At 45.4% G+C, this 20,000-nt stretch overlaps 1 protein-coding gene and 1 pseudogene across 2 annotated transcripts in view; one reads left to right on the forward strand and one right to left on the reverse strand.

The window, feature by feature from the left end:
- Positions 1 to 7,853: 7,853 nt before the first annotated feature.
- On the reverse strand, positions 7,854 to 8,955 carry LOC147316658 (uncharacterized; annotated as a pseudogene).
- A 3,322-nt stretch (positions 8,956 to 12,277) lies between these two features.
- LOC147316659 (serine/threonine-protein phosphatase 6 catalytic subunit) overlaps positions 12,278 to 20,000 on the forward strand; it is an 8,978-nt gene continuing 1,255 nt past the window's right edge. Inside the window, exons 1-6 of one of the 2 annotated variants that reach the window (XM_086313179.1) lie at positions 12,278 to 12,452; positions 14,743 to 14,838; positions 14,978 to 15,043; positions 15,156 to 15,297; positions 18,464 to 18,543; positions 19,394 to 19,603. In XM_086313179.1, the coding sequence (XP_086169305.1) occupies positions 12,378 to 12,452; positions 14,743 to 14,838; positions 14,978 to 15,043; positions 15,156 to 15,297; positions 18,464 to 18,543; positions 19,394 to 19,603 (669 nt within the window). In that variant the 5' untranslated portion in view covers positions 12,278 to 12,377. Of the gene's footprint in view, positions 12,453 to 12,570; positions 12,714 to 14,742; positions 14,839 to 14,977; positions 15,044 to 15,155; positions 15,298 to 18,463; positions 18,544 to 19,393; positions 19,604 to 20,000 lie in introns of those variants that run through there. The other variant, XM_086313180.1, reaches the window with a different exon arrangement.

Here is a 20,000-nt window from a genome sequence, read left to right on the forward strand (position 1 = left end):
CCTTCATCTGGTGGTTCTCCCTCTCCTTTAGTTTGCACTGAAACACTTTCCCTCTGCTTGGAGTGGATATGTAAGAGTGTGGGGTGTTTCTGATTACAGACTTCACACAAGAGACGTTTCCTGCAGTCCCTGCTTCTGTGCCCAATGCGCAGACAACTAAAACACACACCATTCTCTTTCAAAAAAGATAATCTTTCACAGTGTAACTTTCTTTCAAATGAAGGACACAAATCCAACATATGCCCTGCTCCACAAAACAAGCAAACTTTGGTCACAACTGAACCACTCTCTCACCTCAACACTGGCTCAATCTTCCCTTCCACCTTGGCCACCGTAGTAGCAAAATTACTCCTCTTAGAGTTAGGGTAAAACTAAGACTTAACATTCCTCGCCTCTTTTCTGATGGCTGTTGGAGGATCCTGTATGTCTCCAAACAATGGGTCACTTACGATCTTCACTTGCCTTTTGACAAACTCAACAATATCGCTAAAAACCACTTTGTGTTGAAACCTCTCCTGCAGATCGCACACCGCATTCCTTCATTTATCCCTGAGCTTATAAGGCAACTTTTTTATAACTGCTTGCATGTTAGCAGAGACATCCAACTCATGCAAGGACTCAACGTCTCCCATTGCATTACAACGTTGCCTTAATAAAAACCCATATTCCTGCAAAGCCTTCACATCATCAGATTTTATAGGTGGCCATTTATTGACCCTTTCAATGTAGGCAGCAGCAATTTTCAACGAATTGCCAAAGTTTTCATGGAGCAAAGATTTAGCTTTAGCATATCCATACTCAGCAGGCATATACTGACAGCTTCTGACCACTTCTCTGGATGGCCTCTGGTGTATTGCTCGAGAAAATATAAACAATCCTTAGCACTCCAAGCTTGACTCTCTACCATGTGCTCAAAAATTCTCATAAAGGGTTGATATTGCAAAAGATCACCATCAAAGAACTGAATGTCACGCCTTGGTAGCAAAAACAGAGACTGCTGCTCAGCCAATAAAGTTGTAATTTCATTTTGTTTCTTCAAACCAGTAACTAGATGATCATGACCCTCACTACCTTGTGCTGTAGGTGTAAGATGTTTTGATGGTGCCTTCAACTGCGACATTATCTGAGTAGTCGAAACTGCACCTGGAAATACTTGATGTAACTTCGTCTCTGACTGTTCCAACAAAACGACCTTGGGCTGAGAAATATTTTTAACCTGCGCTTGATGATCACTTTCATCAACACCCTGACAGGGTCGCTCTGGTAACACAGGTTTGAATGTCTGAGCATTAGGATTTAAAACACCTAAACTCCCCTGTTCTTGTTCTAAATATGAGTTCATTCCATCGGATTTACTGTTAACAGAACTTGAGACTCGGGACATTTCAGAAGCTTTTAAAACCGAGGTTCTTAACCTGGGTTCGACCGAACCCTAGGGGCCGCCCCATTTGGCCATCACTGGCTGCAGATGATCATGCTACACTGCTTGGCCAATCAGTGCTGTGGGGAATTTAGCGCGCTCAGTAGTCAACATGTGACTGTCATGGTAGTACTTCGTGTGATGATTATTTTTTTTTTTTTTTTTTTTTTTTTTTTGTTACTGTTTTAATCCATACTAACCATGTCGGGCAAAAGAAGAAAGTGGTTGAACAAATATGTACAATATAGATTCACATGTATCACGGAACGTGATGGGAGTGAGCGTCCTATCTGCACGTTTTGCAACGCCAAGTTAGATTAGATGAAACTTTATTAATCCCTCGGGTGGGTTCCTCCGGGAAATTCAGTTTCCAGTTGCAAAGCACCGTAAGAAGTTGCATGTTACAGATATATTAAGGGGAATGAGAGTAAGGATATAAGCATAAATACACCATATATACACATAGATACAGAATATACAATATGGATAAATAGGATTGCTCATTTGAGTGAGTATATTGCACAGTGATTATTGCACAGTCAAATATAAGAAAAAAGACAAAACAAAAAACAAATATTGCAAATATTGCACAGTGTAGAAAAGCTCCTACAACTCAGTTGTTCCCCCCTCCTTTGTCCTCCTGTTTCTCCTCCCTCTCCCCTCCAGTGAGGAGTTAAACAGTCTGATGGCGTGTGGGACAAAGGAGTTTTTAAGTCTGGTGGTTTTTGACTTTGGGAGAAGCAGCCTGTCGCTGAATAGGGTTCTCTGATTGTTTACGACCGTGTGCAGAGGATGCCTGGCATTGTTCATAATGTCCATCAGTTTCTTTAATGTCCTTTTCTCTGCCACTGTCACCAGAGTGTCCAGCTTCATGCCGACCACAGAGCCCACCTTCATGATTAGTTTCTCCAGTCTGGATGAGTCCCTCTTTGCTGTGCTGCTCCCCCAGCACACCACGCCATAGAAAAGGACTCCTGCGACCACTGACTGGTAAAACATCCTCAGGAGCTTCCTGCAGATGTTGAAAGACCTCAGCCTCCTGAGGAAGTACAGTCGGCTTTGGCCTTTTTTATACAGGTGCTGCGTTTTGCATGACCAGTCCAGTTTGTTGTCCACCTACAGCCCGAGGTACTTGTATGTGTTGACCACCTCCACCTCCTCTCCCTCTATCTGAACTGGCAGTGGACCTGGTCTGGACCTCCTGAAATTGAGAGTTGGAGTAGCCACTGCTTGTCCCACTGTTTACAGTGTGCTCTTCCACCTTCGCCTGTCTGCTCGTCTAAGCTGGCGCCCGAGGAGGTGGATCTTTCGTCTGTACCTGAACAATATCATGATCTGGGAGTGGTTTTCAGTAAACGCTGTGCGCTCTCGCTTCCCCCCCATCGTCCTTATGATTGTGGCATTGAACTGTTACCGGGAGCTCCTTTGCCCACCAGCCGGCTGTATAACCTCTCTGGTCCGGAGAAGGCGGCCATGGAGAGGTATATCATGGAGTCACTGGAGGCGGGCTTGATTCGTCCGTCGTCTTCGCCGTTGGCGGCGGGTTTTTTCTTTGTGGATAAGAAAGATGGATCTCTCCGACCCTGCATTGATTTTCGGGGTCTTAATGACATTACTGTGAAGAACAAATACCCTCTTCCCCTGATCTCTTCTGCTTTTGAACCTTTACAGGACGCGGTCATTTTTACGAAGCTGGACCTTCACAATGCGCACCTCATCTGGTGCGCATGCGCCAGGGAGATGAGTGGAAAACGGCCTTTAACACTCATCGTGGACATTACGAATATCTGGTAATGCCTTTTGAGCTGACGAATGCGCCGGCGGTGTTTCAAGCATTGATTAATGATGTGCTTCGGGACTTTTTGAATCGGTGTGTGTTCGTTTATTTGGATGACATCCTTGTTTTTTCACGGTCTTTTGAGGACCATGTTCAGCAGGTTTTGCAGCGGCTTCTGGAAAACAAACTTTTTGTGAAAGCGGAGAAGTGTGAGTTTCATGCTCGTTCTGTGTCGTTCCTGGGCTATGTCCTTGCTAAGGGGCAGGTGGGGCCTGATCCTGGTAAAATCAGAGCGATCGCGGATTGGCCGACTCCTTCCTCGCGCAAACACCTGCAGAGGTTTTTGGGGTTTGCTAATTTTTATCGCCGATTTATTAAGAACTTCAGTCAGATCACCCTTCCGCTCACCCGGCTTACGTCCCCGGCTCGAGTTTTCAGTTGGTCTCCTGAGGCCGAGCAGGCGTTTGCTCGGTTGAAGGAGTTGTTTTGTTCCGCGCCCATTCTCGCCCACCCAGATGGTGCCAGACAGTTTGTTGTGGAGGTGGATGCTTCTGATGTGGGTGCGGGGGCGGTGTTGTCGCAGTGCTCGCCCGATGATGGCCGTCTCCATCCGTGCGCGGTTTTTTCGCGGCGGTTTTCTCCGGCTGAGCGGAACTATGACGTGGGTAATCGTGAGCTGCTGGCGGTTAAGCTGGCTTTGGAAGAGTGGCGTCACTGGTTGGAGGGGGCGGAACAGCCGTTTGTGGTTTGGACGGACCATAAGAATCTCTCTTACATTCGGAGTGCGAAGCGGCTTAACTCCAGGCAGGCCAGGTGGCAGCCGTTTTTTAGCCGGTTTCATTTTACTATATCGTTTCGCCCGGGTTCTTGCAATGTTAAGCCGGACGCCTTGTCCCGTCAATTTTCCCCCGCGTCTGAGTCTACGGGGGTGGTTCCGATCATCCCCTCGTCTTGCGTGGTGGGGGCCGTGACATGGGAGATCGAGAGCCTGGTGCGCCAGGCGCAGCGGCAGGATCCGGACCCGGGTTCGGGCCCGCCGGGTAAACTGTTTGTTCCGGCGGCCGTGCGTGCGCGTGTCTTGCACTGGGTGCACGCGTCTCGTTTTGCTTGTCATCCTGGCGTGCGTTGTACGGTTTCCCTGTTACGGCGCTTCTTTTGGTGGCCCGCTTTGGCGAGTGATGCCCGCGAGTATGTGCTGGCCTGTGACACCTGTGCGCGCAATAAGAGCCGTCATCTGGCCCCTCCCAGGCTGCTGCATCCCCTGCCTGTCCCTGGTCGACCTTGGTCGCATATTGCAGTTGACTTTGTTACCGGGTTGCCGCGTTCCGCTGGTCACTCGGTGATCCTCACCATTGTGGACAGGTTCTCCAAGGATCACGTTTTTCAGTTACATGGGATTCCTTTGGACATTGTGTCTGACAGGGGGCCTCAGTTTGTTTCTCGGGTGTGGAAGGCTTTTTGTACTGCGTTGGGGGTGGGGGTGAGCCTTTCCTCGGGCTATCACCCACAGTCTAATGGACAGACTGAAAGGGCCAATCAGCAGCTGGAGTCCGCCTTGCGCTGTGTGGCCTCCTCTGACCCCGCTTCCTGGAGTGGTCATCTTGCTTGGATTGAGTATGCTTATAACTCTCTCACCTCGGCAGCTACTGGTTTTTCTCCGTTTGAGGTCTGTCTGGGATATCAGCCGCCGTTGTTTCCTTCTCAGGAGGCGGAGATTGCGGTTCCGGCCGTGCAGGATCATTTACGTCGCAGTCAGAGGATTTGGCTAAGGCAGCGCTGCTCCGGACTGTGTCTCAGACTCGCCGGGCTGCTGATCGGAGGAGAACGCCTGCGCCTCAATACACCGTGGGCCAACAGGTTTGGCTGTCCTCTGCAAATGTTCCTTTGAAGTGCGTGTCCAGGAAGCTTGCCCCTCGCTTCCTGGGTCCTTTCACCATCCAACGCATCATCAATCCTGTTTCCGTGAGGCTGCAACTACCGGCCTCCATGAGGGTTCATCCTACGTTCCACGTTTCTCAACTACAGCCAGTCTCTCGCAGCCCGCTGTGCCCACCCGTGGAACCTCCTCCGCGTGGCCCGGGTGGTGGACGGCGGTCCTGTCTATTCGGTCCGGCAGCTGCTGGATGTGCGCCGTCGTGGCCGTGGTTTCCAGTTTCTGGTGGACTGGGAGGGGTATGGCCCGGAGGAGCGCTCCTGGGTCTCTAGGACCTTTATTGTGGACCCGGCGCTTATTGTGGATTTTTACAGGAGGCATCCTGACAAGCCTGGAGGACCGCCGGGTGGCGTTCCTTGAGGGGGGGGGATACTGTTAGGAGGTGGTGGGTAGGTGTATTGTTGTTGTTTGGGTTTTGTTTTCCTTTTCGTTATAGGTAGGCGAGGCGGGGCTTGATGGCATTCCGACACACCTGCGACGCATCGGACGTCATCAGTGAGCGCTTTTAGGGAGCAGAGTCACGGACGTCTGGTGTCGGAGTATTGTCGCTGTCACAAGTGGTAACGAGTTAGCACAGGCTGAATCTGTTGATTCTACGCTGTGGAGCTGTATGTTTTAAGGACCCACATTTTGACTGCTTCTCTTTTGTCTTAGCCTGTTCCATTGCCTGCCTGCCTACCTAGGATTTTGTGTTGGCTATTGTGGATCCGCGACGGAGTGCTACGTTCCATCAGGCTGCGGTCACTGCAGCAGCTGTGGTTTGTGTGTCAAGTAAGCTCTCCAACTCTCTCCGTCCACTTGTGTTTAACGTTCGGCTATCAACGGTACGCCGTAAACTCTGTTTTGTTCCTTGTTGTCAGGTAGCTCCGGTGCGTCACCTGCCTACCTGCATACCTCGGCTCCGTCTGATCTCCTCGGTGTTAATCTTCTGGCACATTTTTATCTATCACTGTATATAGCCCCTTCCCTTGTAAATATTCCCTACTCGTGTATATAAACTTGCATCACAAACTATTTGGTGTCCGTGTGTGTTTCTGCCACGTAATCCATCCGTGTCAGTTTACCTAACAGAAATCCACAACCAGTTCCTTGGTCTTTGAAGTGTTGAGTTGCAGGTGGTTTGTGTGACTCCATGTGACAAAGTTCCTCACCGGACTCCTGGACTCCTCTTCCTGGTCATCCCAGATACACCCCATGATGGCCGTGTCATCTGCAAACTTCTGAATGTGGCATAATTCAGAGTTATAGCAGAAGTCAGAGGTGTACAGGGTGAAGAGAAGTGGGGACAGCACAGTTCCCTGTAGTGCTGACCACACCACAGTGTCCGACGTGATGTCCTTCAGCCTGACTTACTGTGGCCTGTCGGTGAGGTAGTCGGAGATCCAAGCGACCAGGCAGGGGTCCACCTGCATCCTGTTTAGTTTCTCCTGAAGCAGACAGGGCCGGATGGTATTAAAGGCACTGGAAAAGTCAAGAAACAGGATCCTGACCGTGCCTTTTCCCTTGTCCAGGTGTGAGTGGGCTCTATGCAGGAGGTACAGGATGGCATCCTCACTCTGACATCCGCCTTGTATGCAAACTGTAGTGGGTCCTGGGCATGTTGTACCTGTGGTCGGAGGAGGATGAGGAAGAGCCGCTCTAGAGTCTTCATAAGATGTGACGTCAGTGCCACCGGTCGGAAGTCATTCAGCTCATTGGGCCGGTTCTTTTTGGGGACCGGGACGATGCAGGATGTCTTCCATAGGGCGGGCACTCTCCCCAGTCGCAGACTGAGGTTGAAGACTCGTTGTAGCGGCTCCCCAAGTTCAGCAGCACACGCCTTTAGCATCCTAGGACACACCTTGTCTGGGCCTGCTGCCTTTCTGGGGCGAAGCTTCCTCAGTTGTCTCCTGACCTGATCCACTATGACACTGGGAGATGATTGGAAGGGGGGGGAGAGAGGCTGTCGTGCTGTTTAGAGAGGGGTTGGAGAAGGAGGAGGGGGGGTGTCATAGTGTCAGGGAGGGGGGGAAGCGAGGGAGGTAGGAGAGTAGGGAGAGGGCTCTGTAGTAAAGGTGGGGGTGAGGGTGGGGGGGTTGTGGGCCGGTCAAACCTGTTGAAGTTGTTGAGTTCGTTTGTCTTCTCCACAGTCCCCCCCACTGTGCTTTTCTTGGTGTTGTGGCCTGTGATGGTTTTCACACCATTCCAGACCTCCCTCATATTGTTCCTCTCCAACTTCTGCTCCACCTTCCTCCTGTAGGTGTCCTTTGCTTCCCTCAGGCAGCGTTTCACCTCCCGCTGTGCTGCTTTCATCTCCTCCTTCACTTTGCTCCTGAAAGCCTTCTTCTTCATGTTGAGGACAGCTTTGACTTCCTGTGTTACCCACGGTTTGTTATTAGGATAACACCGTACCGTCTTAGCAGGGGCGACCGTGTCCACACAAAAGTTGAGGTAGTCCGTCAGACAGTGTGTCGCCCCCTCTATGTCCTCACCATGTGGGCTCAGGAGCACATCCCAGTCTGTGGTGTCATAGCAGTCTCTCAGAGCATCCTCCTTTTCTGGGGTCCATCTCCTGATGGAGCGTGTTGTGACCGGCTGCCTTTGGACGAGGGGTGTGTATTGTGGCTGTAGGTAAACCAGGTTGTGGTCTGACTTCCCTAGTGGGGGGAGGGAGGTGGCTCTGGATGCATCTCTCACATTAGCCTACAGTAGGTCAATTGTCCTGTTGCTCCGTGTGGGACAATTCACAAACTGGTGAAAAGCAGCCAGAGTAGAGTCCAGTGTGGCATGATTAAAGTCTCCAGATATAATAATGAAAGCCTCAGGGTGTTGTGTCTGTAGTCTTGCTGTAACTGTGTGTATTTTCTCACAGGCAGCTGTTGCGTCGGCCCTCGGAGAGATGTAAACACACACACAGATCACATGACTAAACTCCTAGGTAGATAATATGGCCGCAAGCTAACAGCTAGCAGCTCCAGGTCCGAACGACATACAGATACTTTAACGGAGACGTGTCCAGGGTTACAATATCTGTTGTTAACGTAGACAATGAGTCCCCCACCTCTGCTTTTTCCGCTGGCCTGCGTGTCCCTATCGGCTCTCATGGATGTGAATCCACATAGGTCTACGTTAGCCTGCGGCGTTAGCTCGGTTAGCCACGTCTCTGTGAAGATAAACAAACTGCACTCACGGTAGAGTCGGTGGTTGTTCAGAGCGCACAGTTCATCAATCTTATTCTGTAACGAGTTCACGTTGCCCATGATCACTGTCGGATTGATGGTTTGAATCACCTCCAGTGATCCGCTTCCTCGCTCCAGCCTTGCAGCCTCTGTAGCTCCTCTTTAGCTCGACCGGGATATTGTATCTCATGCCGGTCTGTGCCTTTGTGTTAAGTGCCAGCAGCTCCGCTCTTGAGTAGATGAAGGAGCTGGTTCCAGAAGTTTTAAAAAGTGTGTTATCCATAGTATATCTAAGAGGTAGAAAGTAAAGTGACTAAAGGAAGTTAAAAAAAAAAGGTTGAAAGACTAGTCTAAAACAGTTGAAAGTTAAGAAACAAGTTTGGTGTTGCAGAGCTACTTGGAAAGGCTGCCGTCACTCCAGCGCCATCTTGCCATAAGTTGAGCAACTCTAGTCTCGCACTGGCAAAACTAAAGGAACACTTCTTGAAGCTGCATGGAGACGGGGGATACAAGAGCACAACACTTGCTGAATTCAAGGTGAAGAGAGACAGATTCGATGAAAGGCCCACTCTGCCTGCTCTTGGATTTGTACCCGTTAACAACCGATCCTCACAGCATCGTACGAAGTTGCTTACCTGAACGCAAAGTAGGGCAAGCCATACACCATTGGTGAAACACTCGTGAAACCAGCTGCGTTAAAGATGGCGAATCTGATACTCGGAACAGCGGCCGAAGGTAAATTATCCCAAATTCCTCTTTCAAATGACACCATCAGCGAAAGAATAGAAGACATGAGTAAAGACATCTTGGCTCAAGTAGTCGCCGATCTGATTTCAAGCCCGGCAAAATTCAGCCTTCAGCTCGATGAGAGCACAGACGCTGCTAATCTAAGCCAGCTTGCTGTTTTTGTGCACTATGTGAAAGATGACGTGATAAAAGAAGATTTTATTTTGCAAGCCTCTTACAACAACAACTAAGGCAGCCGATGTGAAGAAGCTTGTGGATGACTTCTTCAGAGACAACAATCTTTCATTGGATATGGTTGCAGTTTGTACAGATGGAGCTCCAGTCATGCTGGGAAGAAACTCTGGTTTTGGTGTGCTAGTAAAAGCCGATGCACCACACATCATGGTGACGCATTGTATTTTGCACAGGCATGCGTTGGCAACAAAAACCTTGCCTCCAAAAATGGCAGAAGCGTTAAAAACTGTGGTGGAATGTGTGAACTATGTGCGAAATAGTGCTCTGAGGCACCGCATCTTCAGTGAGCTGTGTAAAGAAATGGGCTCTGAATTCGAGGTACTTCTGTACCATTCTAATGTTCTGTGGTTATCCCGGGGACAGGCGCTGAATCGTGTTTTTGCCATGCGTGTGGAATTAGCCCTGTTTTTGCAAGAGCACCAACACTGTCATGCAGATTGCTTCAAAGATCTTGAGTTCATTTTACGGTACATGGCTGATATATTCGCAGCTCTCAATCATCTCAATCAGCAGATGCAGGGTGGTAGAGTCAATGTCATAGAAGCAGAAGAACACCTGAAGGCTTTTCAAAAAAAGCTAGCGTTATGGAAACGACAAACAGAGAACAACTACTTCGCAAACTTCCCCCTTCTGGACAACTGTGTAAGTAAGATCGAAGATGTGTCTGGAATCGGAAATATTTCTGTATCCACATAACTGAAGCAAACAATTGCAACGCACTTAGATGAGCTTGTAAGCAAAGTCTCTCGACAAATATTTTCCTACAAGAGTCATATCCAGCATGGGTGAGACAACTGTTCACGTTTGCTGTTGAAACAGCAGATGTCAATGATGAATACCATGGCAAAATCATTGAAATTCAGCAAAGCTAGGTTCAACAGCAACTCTTCAGAACAACAATGCTCTCAGCGTTTTGGTGTCGACAAATGGACGAGTATCCAGTTATTGCTAAGAAAGCCCTGGATTTTTTTTTTTTATACCATTTGTTACAACATATCTTTGTGAGCAATCCTTTTCGAGGATGCTGGACATAAAAACGAAGAAAAGGAACAGACTTTGCTGTGAAAATGACATGAGAGTGGCACTTGCCAAGGTGAAGCCATGATAGACATTGCACAGCTGGCCATCTTCATCCGTGGAGAAGAAATATGGGCATTAAATCGATGCACGGGACAACGACAGGAAAAGACATTTTTTAAAACCTATGTCAAAGTGTAACCGACATGAAACTGCCCTGGGACAAACTTGTTGAACTTAAAAAAAAGTGGACTAGCTTAAGGAGAACTGCACCGGTGAGTTAACAGCATATCAAAGCATCATACACCAGGAAACACTGCGTGGTAAAGTCCTAAAAATGGAGCATGTAATGAGCACCGTAACGCAAACTGTAAATTTTATCCGAGCAATTTCAGTCTTTTATGTGGGAAATAGATTCAGCGTTTGCCGACATTCCTTATCATACAGAGGTCCATTGGCTGTGTTGGGGAAAAGTTCTCAATTAACTTTTTGAGCTCAGCAAGGAAACCTGTCAGTTCATGGACATGGCATGTATGATGCGGTGAAGACATTTCAAGTGAAGCTGCTCTTATGGGAGTCACAAATGAACCAGTGCAACTTGCCTCACTTTCCCTTTTGCCAAGTAATGTTGAACCAAGTCAGCGCAACAATTTTCCCAAATGCGCACCTTGCTGGTAAGCTGAGTGCACTGCGCACTGAGTTCGCACGGCGCTTTGGTGACTTTGAAGCGCAAAAAGAGAATTTCGAGCTGCTTCGCAACCCATTTACGGGCGACCGTGGCTCAGGGGGTTGGGAATCGCATCTGTAACCGGAAGGTCGCCGGTTCGATCCCTGGGCTCTCTGTCCTGGTCGTTGTGTCCGTGGGCAAGACACTTTACCCTACTTGCCTACTGGTGATGGCCAGAGGGGCCGATGGCGCGATATGGCAGCCTCGCTTCTGTCAGTCTGCCCCAGGGCAGCTGTGGCTACAACTGTATTTTGCCTCCACCAGTGAATGAATAGTGGTATTGTAAAGCGCTTTGGGTGCCTTGAAAAGCGCTATATAAATCCAGTCCATTATTACAGTTGACATGGAAACTGCACCCGTGCAGATTCAGATGGAGCTGACTGAGCTGCAGTGTAATGGGACACTCAAGGCAAAGTACGACACTGAAGGGCACAGTTTATTCGTTCCATTCCTGAAGTAATGCCCCAGCTCCGTCTACATGCGGCTCAAACCTTGTGTATGTTTGGTAGCACATACCTGTGTGAGAAGCTGTTTTTAGTGTTGAAGATTAACAAAACAGCACACAGGAGTCGTCTGACCGATGAACACCTGCAGTCCATCCTGAGAATCTCTACAACAAAGACCTCACACCAAACTTAAACGAACTTGTTGCCAAAAAAAGATGCCAAGCATCCAGCTCTGACAAAGTGGCATGAGAGCCAAGAAAACTGATTGTTATTGTTTGTTTGTTTGTTTGTTTGTTTGTTTTTTCACTTTTGCGGAAAAGCAGAAATTTTATTTATATTTCTAGTTTGTTTTTTTGCATCATGTTTATATTTTCAATTTGTATCAGGAGATATTTTTATGAAGAGCAAAATATTTTAAGTTTATTTTATTTTTTATAAACTATCATAATAGCAACAAAATCTCATTGTTTTGATTTGTTGTTATTTTAGCGTTTACTTACACGCACAATTTTCATGTATTTTTTCTGGGGGTTTTGGCAGCATTTTCACATTTCTAACTTGTATAATTTTGACAGGATATATTTTATGGAGAGAAAAATATTTAAAGTTAAAGTTTATTTTTTCTAAGTTTATTTATTCTGGAATAATATTCATGTCCGTTTTTATTCATATTTATATATTTTTTTTAAGAAAAACATTGTTTTAGTTTGTTCAGTGAATGTTTATCTTGTTTGGCCAACGACCTAAAGTGTGCCTTGAGTTTTGGCCCCCTGTGCAAATGAGTTTGACACCCCTGGTTTAAAGTAACAGAGCTGCAGTCATATCATATTTCGGTTTGTGACGACTTTGAAATGACGTTAGAGGAAAACACTCCTCCCGAGTGTTGCAGGAAGTGACGTATATAACTGTCTGGGTACAATGGCGCCTCTAGATTTGGATAAATATGCAGAGATTGCAAAGCAGTGTAAATACCTCCCAGAAAACGATCTGAAGGTAAATGTCACTTTCTTGACGTGTTTCTGCTGAATCCGTGTTGTGGGCTGATAATAACGGCGCTCTCACTCCTGCTGTCTGTTGGAATAGCAGAATTAGCTATAGCTAGCTAGTGATGCTAGTCTGTTGATTTCAATCTCTCAGACAGTAAAATAATAATGTATCTTAGCTGTCATGGCACAGTTAAAGTTTAGTAACATCCTCTGAGATGGTATGGGAGCAGGAGCGACAGTGGCCTGAGGGATGGTTATTTTTCTGAAGGTACCACAATGTCAGCAGTGAGCCGATGCTGCTAGCTGTTATCATATGGGCTGACCGCTGGGTTTTTCTCACCGGTGTAAAGCTGTACTCAGTCTTGGTTGGTTTCAAACGATTTTAAGAGTAGTTGCAGTGACCAAGAGTACCGTTCCTTCCCATCCTTTCAAACTCAGTTACACTCCCCCGTAGTAGCCAGTGACAGTTTCATGGTTGTTGTAGTCATTGTGAAACCGGGAGACTAGTCAAGCTGATCAGCGGTTTGTGAAAGGAAACAATAATTAATGTGCACTCAAAGTTATTGTCAAGATCTGAATTTAAAGGAGACAGTCTTTCAGTTACTGTAAGTGACTGGCTACAAATACGTTTTTGGTGACACGTCACCTACGGGCAGAGGAAAAATCGATCCAGCGTAGTGTCACGATACTTTACATGATGATACTTAAAAGGTTACGGGGACACAAATTATAAATATTTTACTAAATACACAATTATACTCTGGCAATACTGTGAACAATACGGCTTATCTCATGTCCCACCAACCGAAGGTGTAGCTGCACGATTTGTAATACTGTACAGATTTTGATATATCGTTCACATTTCTTCTGTTTTTTCACAGCCGTACTTTGCAGTAATGTTTTCTTTAAACTCAGATTGGCTGAACTGAAAAACAGGAACAGGTGTCTCTTGTAAATGAGACAACACTGGAAGAATTTAGCTTGACAAGTTACCTTCTAATTTAGAGCAAGCTAAAGGCTCAGTCGTACAAGTACAATCAGAACCCGGATACTTTCTTAATCCTTAAGGAAATTCTTTGGTTAAATTTGCTCCTCTACAGGGAGATTCAGCGAGTACAAGAATGATCTCCTGTGCTGTTTTTTATTTTATTTTATTTTTTAGTCTTTGTAATTTTATTTTAAGTGGTCTTGAGCAATAGTTGTCCAAGCTTTCTGAAGGTCTTTCAGAGTTTGTATTTTGACATTGGTTACTTTTTTTTGAACAAATTACACATTTGATTAGCACGTCTCATTAGATGTAAACATGTAAATGGCAACAACTTTATTTTTCAGTGTGAACAGTTCCCAGCGCGTTGCTACACTTAGTGTTTCACTGTGGATTTTCCATCTATCAGTTATGACTGGCCTGGGTGGCTGTAGGTCAGGTGGTAGGGCAGGTCATCTACTGATCGGAAGGTTGGTGGTTCGATCCCTGGCTGCTCCTAATCTGCAAATATCCTTGGACAAGATATTAACCCCCAGTTTCATCCACCGGCGTATGATCGTGTGTAAATAGTAGCTAGAAAGTGCTTGTGTGAATGTGGCATGTTGTATAGAGCACTTTGAGTCCTCCAGGAGAGAAGAAAAGCACTATAAAAGAATCAGACCATTTACAATTTACCTCCTCAGAGGCCAGATGTCAACATTATTAAAGCAGTGACTGAAACAGTAACAAAAGGCAGCAAATATCCACGGAAGAGCATTAGCATGCGCCAAAAAGCTTGGTGAACTATTCTTGAACACCACTTGGTTAACAGAGCTCAGGCAGAGTGAAAGTAGTTGAACTTCCCAAATCAAATCAAATCACTTTTATTGTCACATCACATGTGCAGGCACACTGGCACAGCACATGCGAGTGAAATTCTTGTGTGCGAGCCCCACAAGCAACAGAGATGTGCAAACACAACAACACAAACGAGCAAAATACAAGAATGGCCAACCTGAAACTAATAAATATATGTACAATATATAATAGTGTATGCATTTCTGGATGTGTATACTAAATATTTTCCTACGTGTGTGTGTGTGTGTGTGTGTGTGTGTGTGTGTGTGTGTGTGTGTGTGTGTGTGTGTGTGTGTGTACACACATTTTTACAAATTAAATAGTTAAAAAAATAAAAATAATAATAATAATAATAATTATTATTATTATTTGCTTAGGAAATGCTTTAGATTCATACTTCTATTATGAAAATTGGTCTTATTTACAAACAGTGAGTGGCTTATGTTTTCTGTCTGTTATGCTGTGATCTGTACAGAGGTTATGTGACTACGTGTGTGATCTTCTGCTGGAGGAGTCCAACGTGCAGCCCGTCTCCACTCCTGTAACAGTGTGTGGGGACATACATGGACAGGTAAAAATGGAGTCTCAAAACACCCTGATCACTGATGTTTCTAAGCAACATGTTTACACTGACTCTTAACATAGTTTTCACCTTTTTTAATGTTGGTCTGGGTTTTAAATAAATACCCGAGTGTCTGTCTGTGTTCTAGTTTTATGATCTTTGTGAACTCTTCCGAACTGGTGGCCAGGTTCCAGACACAAATTACATCTTCATGGTTTGTTTCTTTTATTAAGTTTGGAACACATTTTTAGAAGCAGCTTTCTTAACTGGTTCTGTTTAACAGGTATGTTGGCACAGTGTCTGTAATATACCTCCGTCATCTGTAGGGTGACTTCGTCGACCGAGGGTATTACAGCTTGGAGACGTTCACCTATCTGCTAGTGCTGAAGGCCAAATGGCCTGACCGCATCACTCTTCTACGTGGAAACCATGAGAGCAGGCAGATCACCCAAGTTTACGGCTTTTATGGTGAGTTTTGATTCACAGAGCTGATGAGGAGCAGCCCCTTTTTTTACTTTGGAAAACAACAAATGAAATAATAATAATATAGAACTAACAAATACATTGTGTTGAAATAGGACCAAAAAAATCAAACCAAAAACAAAATATTTTTTAAAGCTGTTTTTCACAATATTTCGTTTATATGACATGCACAGTACTTTTCATTCAGCATTTTTCTCTTTTCCTGATATAATATTTTTGCATATTTGTCACACTAAAGTGTTTAAGATCAAGCTAATGTTTATATTAGACAAAGACAACCCAATTGTTAAACTGGTTTTATTTATTGACAATCCAAACGTACCTGTCCCTGTGTGAAAAAGTCATTGCTCTCTTATTATCCACCTTTATGGAAAGGTGAGTACAGTCACACCCAGGCCTGATTCCAGGCTGACATCAGACTGGAAATGGTTACAAAGCAAACTAAGGCAAACCACGAGCACTATTATCCACGAATTGAGAAAACGTCAGTGGTGAACAGTGGCAGGCCTCCCAAAATTACTCCGAGAGCACATCAATGACCAGAAGGTCACAAAAGAACCCACAGCATCATCTACAGAACTGCAGGCCTCACTCGCCTCAGTTTAGCTCAGTGTGCATGATACAACAGTAATAAAATTCTGCAGTGAAAAGAGATTTTGCAGAAATGGCATCCAAGGCACAAACCATTGCTGACCAGAAAGAACACAACAGCTTGTCTCACATTTGCCCTGATCTTGGTGCTTCTCAGGACTTTTGGGAAAAATTCAGTTCAATTTTATTTATGTAGCACATTGAGGCAACCATTGTGATTTGGTGCTGTATAAATACAGTGGCTTTCAAAAGTATTGGGCCCCCTTTAACTTTCCCACATTTTGTCACATTACAGCCACAAACATGAATCAATGTTATTGGAATTCCAGGTGAAAGACCAACACAAAGTGGTGCACACGTGAGAAGTGGAACAAAAATCACACATGATTCCAAACATTTTTTACAAATAAATAACTGCAAAGTGGGGTGTGCATAATTATTCAGCCCCTGAGTCAATACTTTGTAGAACCAGCTTTTGCTGCAGTTCCAGCTGCCAGTCTTTTAGGGTCTGTCTCTACCAGCTTTGCACATCTACAGACTGAAATCTTTGCCCATTCTTCTTTGCAAAACAGCTCCAGCTCAGTCAGATTAGATGGGCAGCGTTTGTGAACAGCAGTTTTCAGATCTTGCCACAGATTCTGGATTGGATTTAGATCTGGACTTTGACTGGGCCGTTCTAACACATGGATATGTTTTGTTTTAAACCATCCCATTGTTTCCTGGCTTTATGTTTAGGGTCGTTGTCCTGCTGGAAGGTGAAGCTCCGCCCCAGTCTCAAGTCTTTCGCAGACTCCAAGAGGTTTTCTTCCAAGCTTGCCCTGTGTTTGGCTCCATCCATCTTCCATCAACTCTGACCAGCTTCCCTGTCCCTGCTGAAGAGAAGCCCCCCCCAGAGCATGATGCTGCCACCACCATATCTGACAGTGGGGATGGTGTGTTCAGAGTGATGAGCAGTGTTAGTTTTCCACACATAACGTTTTGCATTTTGGTCTCATCTGACCAGAGCAGCTTCTTCCACATGTTTGCTGTGTCCCCCACATGGCTTGTGGCAAACTGCAAACGGGACTTCTTCTGGTTTTCTGTTAACAATGGCTTTCTTCTTGCCACTCTTCCATAAAGGCCAACTTTGTGCAGTGCTCGACTAATAGTTGTCCTGTGGACAGATTCCCCCACCTGAGCTGTAGATCTCTGCAGCTCGTCCAGAGTCACCATGGGCCTCTTGGCTGCATTTCTGATCAGCGCTCTCCTTGTTCGGCCTGTGAGTTTAGGTGGACGGCCTTGTCTTGGTAGGTTTACAGTTGTGCCATACTCCTTCCATTTCTGAATGATGGCTTGAACAGTGCTCCGTGGATGTTCAAGGCTTGGGAAATCTTTTTGCAGCCTAAGCCTGCTTTAAATTTCTCAATAACTTTATCCCTGACCTGTCTGGTGTGTTCTTTGGGCTTCATGGTGTTGTTGCTCCCAATATTCTCTTAGACAACCTCTGAGGCCGTCACAGAGCAGCTGTATTTGTACTGACATTAGATTACACACAGGTGCACTCTGTTTAGTCATTAGCACTCATCAGGCAACGTCTATGTGCAACTGACTGCACTCAGACCAAAGGTGGCTGAATAATTATGCACATCCCACTTTGCAGTTATTTATTTGTAACAAATGTTTGGAGTCATGTATGATTTTTGTTCCACTTCTCACGTGTGCACCACTTTGTGTTGGTCTTTCACCTGGAATTACAATAAGATTGATTCATGTTTGTGGCTGTAATGTGACAAAATGTGGGAAAGTTCAAGGGGGCCCAATACTTCTGCAAGCCACTGTAAAACTGAATTGAAAATGGTCTGTGGACTGACGAGACAAAAGCTGAACTTTCTGGAAGGTTTTCATCTTGTTGTTTAATCTGATGTAAAACTAACAGCATTTTATAAAAGACAACATCACACCAACAGTCCAATGTGGTGGTAGTGGTAGTGTGATGGTCTTGGGCTGCTTTGCTGCTTCAGGGGCCGGACGACTTGCCGTACTTGAATGAACCTTGAATTCTGCTCTTCACCAAAATCTGAAAAACAAACAAACAAAACAAAAACAAGAAAAAAAACCTGAAGGAGAAAGTCTGCTATCACTTCGTGGCCTTAAGCTGTCTCATGGCTCAGAAATAACAAATAAGGTTTTGGAGAGGCTTACTGAGACTTTACTGGAGTCAGACTGAGGTGCTTCTGCGTAACCTTGGGCAGGATGTTCATTATGGCTTGATGAAAAAACAACTATGCAGAGAATGGTGGGCCAGAATTCCCGACTTTAAGGTCTCATTGCTAGTTATATCTCTCTCTGTCTCACTCACACACACACACACACACACACACACACACACACACACACACACACACACACACACAGCTTTTTCTCTTAATAAATGAAATTGTTATTTAAAAACTCTTTGTCTAATATAAAAACATGTTTAAACAAAACGAAGTAAAAACAGTAGAAAAAGAAGCAGAAGAAGAATGAAATCAACAGATGACTTTGCTTCTGTACCACTCAGCTCTCTTTTTTATTCTTACAGATGAGTGCCAGACCAAGTATGGGAATGCTAATGCCTGGCGTTATTGCACCAAAGTCTTTGACATGTTAACAGTTGCAGCTGTGAGTATTACACTGTTAATGTAATTTGTACTGTTATTACATCTTTCCAGGTACATGACAGCTGCTTATGCTTTCAAAGTGATTGTATGTAGGGAATGACAGCTCTCCAGAAGTGAAGCCAAAAAGTCTGCATCAGCAGCTGTGCACACTAAAATGATGTGCACCAGCAGTTATCACAAGATACCAAAGGGAGAGGTTAGAGGTGCAGACAAGATGCGAAACAAAAAATGAAACCAGGGGTGAAAACTGAGAGCACTTGGTCAAAGACAAAGAAGCATGATAGCGTGAGGCCATCTCATCTTTTACAGCATCGACAGGAAGGGAAGGGGCTAACAACCCAACTTTAGAAAAAGATCAAACAGCAAATGTTTGCGAATGTTCTGCTGAGAACGTTTTTCTTAGCCAACAGTGTCACCTTCCTGATGACGTGGTAGTTCATACTTTGCTGTCGTTAACCACCAAGGAGTCTTTTAAACTCTGAAAAGCACCCATCCCTCAGTCACTGTGAGACCTAAGTAACCAGGTTTAGTATTTCACAACTTTTTAAAAAATGTCCTTATCTTTGATGTCTGTGTTAAGTGCAGCCATGCACAGCTCACAGCACTCTGGTCGCTCTCTAAGCACTGGATGGAAGTCGGCCTGTCACACACGGTTGCTCTCTATGTCAGAAATGCAACTCTTCAACTTGAGTGGTTGAAATGTTAAATTCTTGTGTTTGGGTGCCTGCTTGCGCCACATGACGGTGAACACTGGCTCGCACGTTATTCTGTGCTCGTGTAAAGTCTCAGAAGTATGACCCTATAATGCATCTGTGATTCCAAACTGTTCTTCTTGGCTTGTTTTCTTTCAGCTGATGGACGAGCAAATCCTGTGTGTCCATGGAGGCCTCTCTCCAGACATAAAGACCCTGGACCAAATTCGAACCATTGAGCGGAACCAGGAAATCCCTCACAAAGGAGCTTTTTGTGATTTGGTGTGGTCAGACCCTGAAGATGTGGATACCTGGGCCATCAGCCCCAGAGGAGCTGGTTGGCTTTTTGGTGCCAAGGTCACAAATGAGGTTGGTTTGTTATACTTGATTACTTTTGATGATATTGATGTAATAAATGTCCTGCTACATGAAAATGTGTTTTTAGGTGTAAAATGATAGCTGTGCAGTCGATTACTATTGCCACAGCTGGAGTCAGATTCCCATCTGTATGAACTCATTACAATTTTATCCTCTTGCTACATTCAAACTGTAGCAGGCCTCAAGCTACGCGTTACCTATACTCCCTTCCCCTTACAAATGGCAGCGATCAAGCTGATCCACAGCAGTATGGTCAGCTGCTAAACTTTATTCATAATGAGCTGTCACCCTTGGCCTCTTCAAAGCCACGGGACTCTGCTGACACAAACTGTGACCAGTCTGAGGTTAACTGGGATCCAGACTTGGTGTATTCAGCAGGCCACCGTAG

The sequence above is a fragment of the Aulonocara sp. 'chitande type north' Nkhata Bay genome, linkage group LG12 (genome assembly GCF_057382095.1).
Source record: "Aulonocara sp. 'chitande type north' Nkhata Bay isolate Kocher_YH1m ecotype deep benthic linkage group LG12, A_spYH_male_GT1.1, whole genome shotgun sequence".
NCBI classification, from domain to species: Eukaryota; Metazoa; Chordata; class Actinopteri; order Cichliformes; family Cichlidae; genus Aulonocara; species Aulonocara sp. 'chitande type north' Nkhata Bay.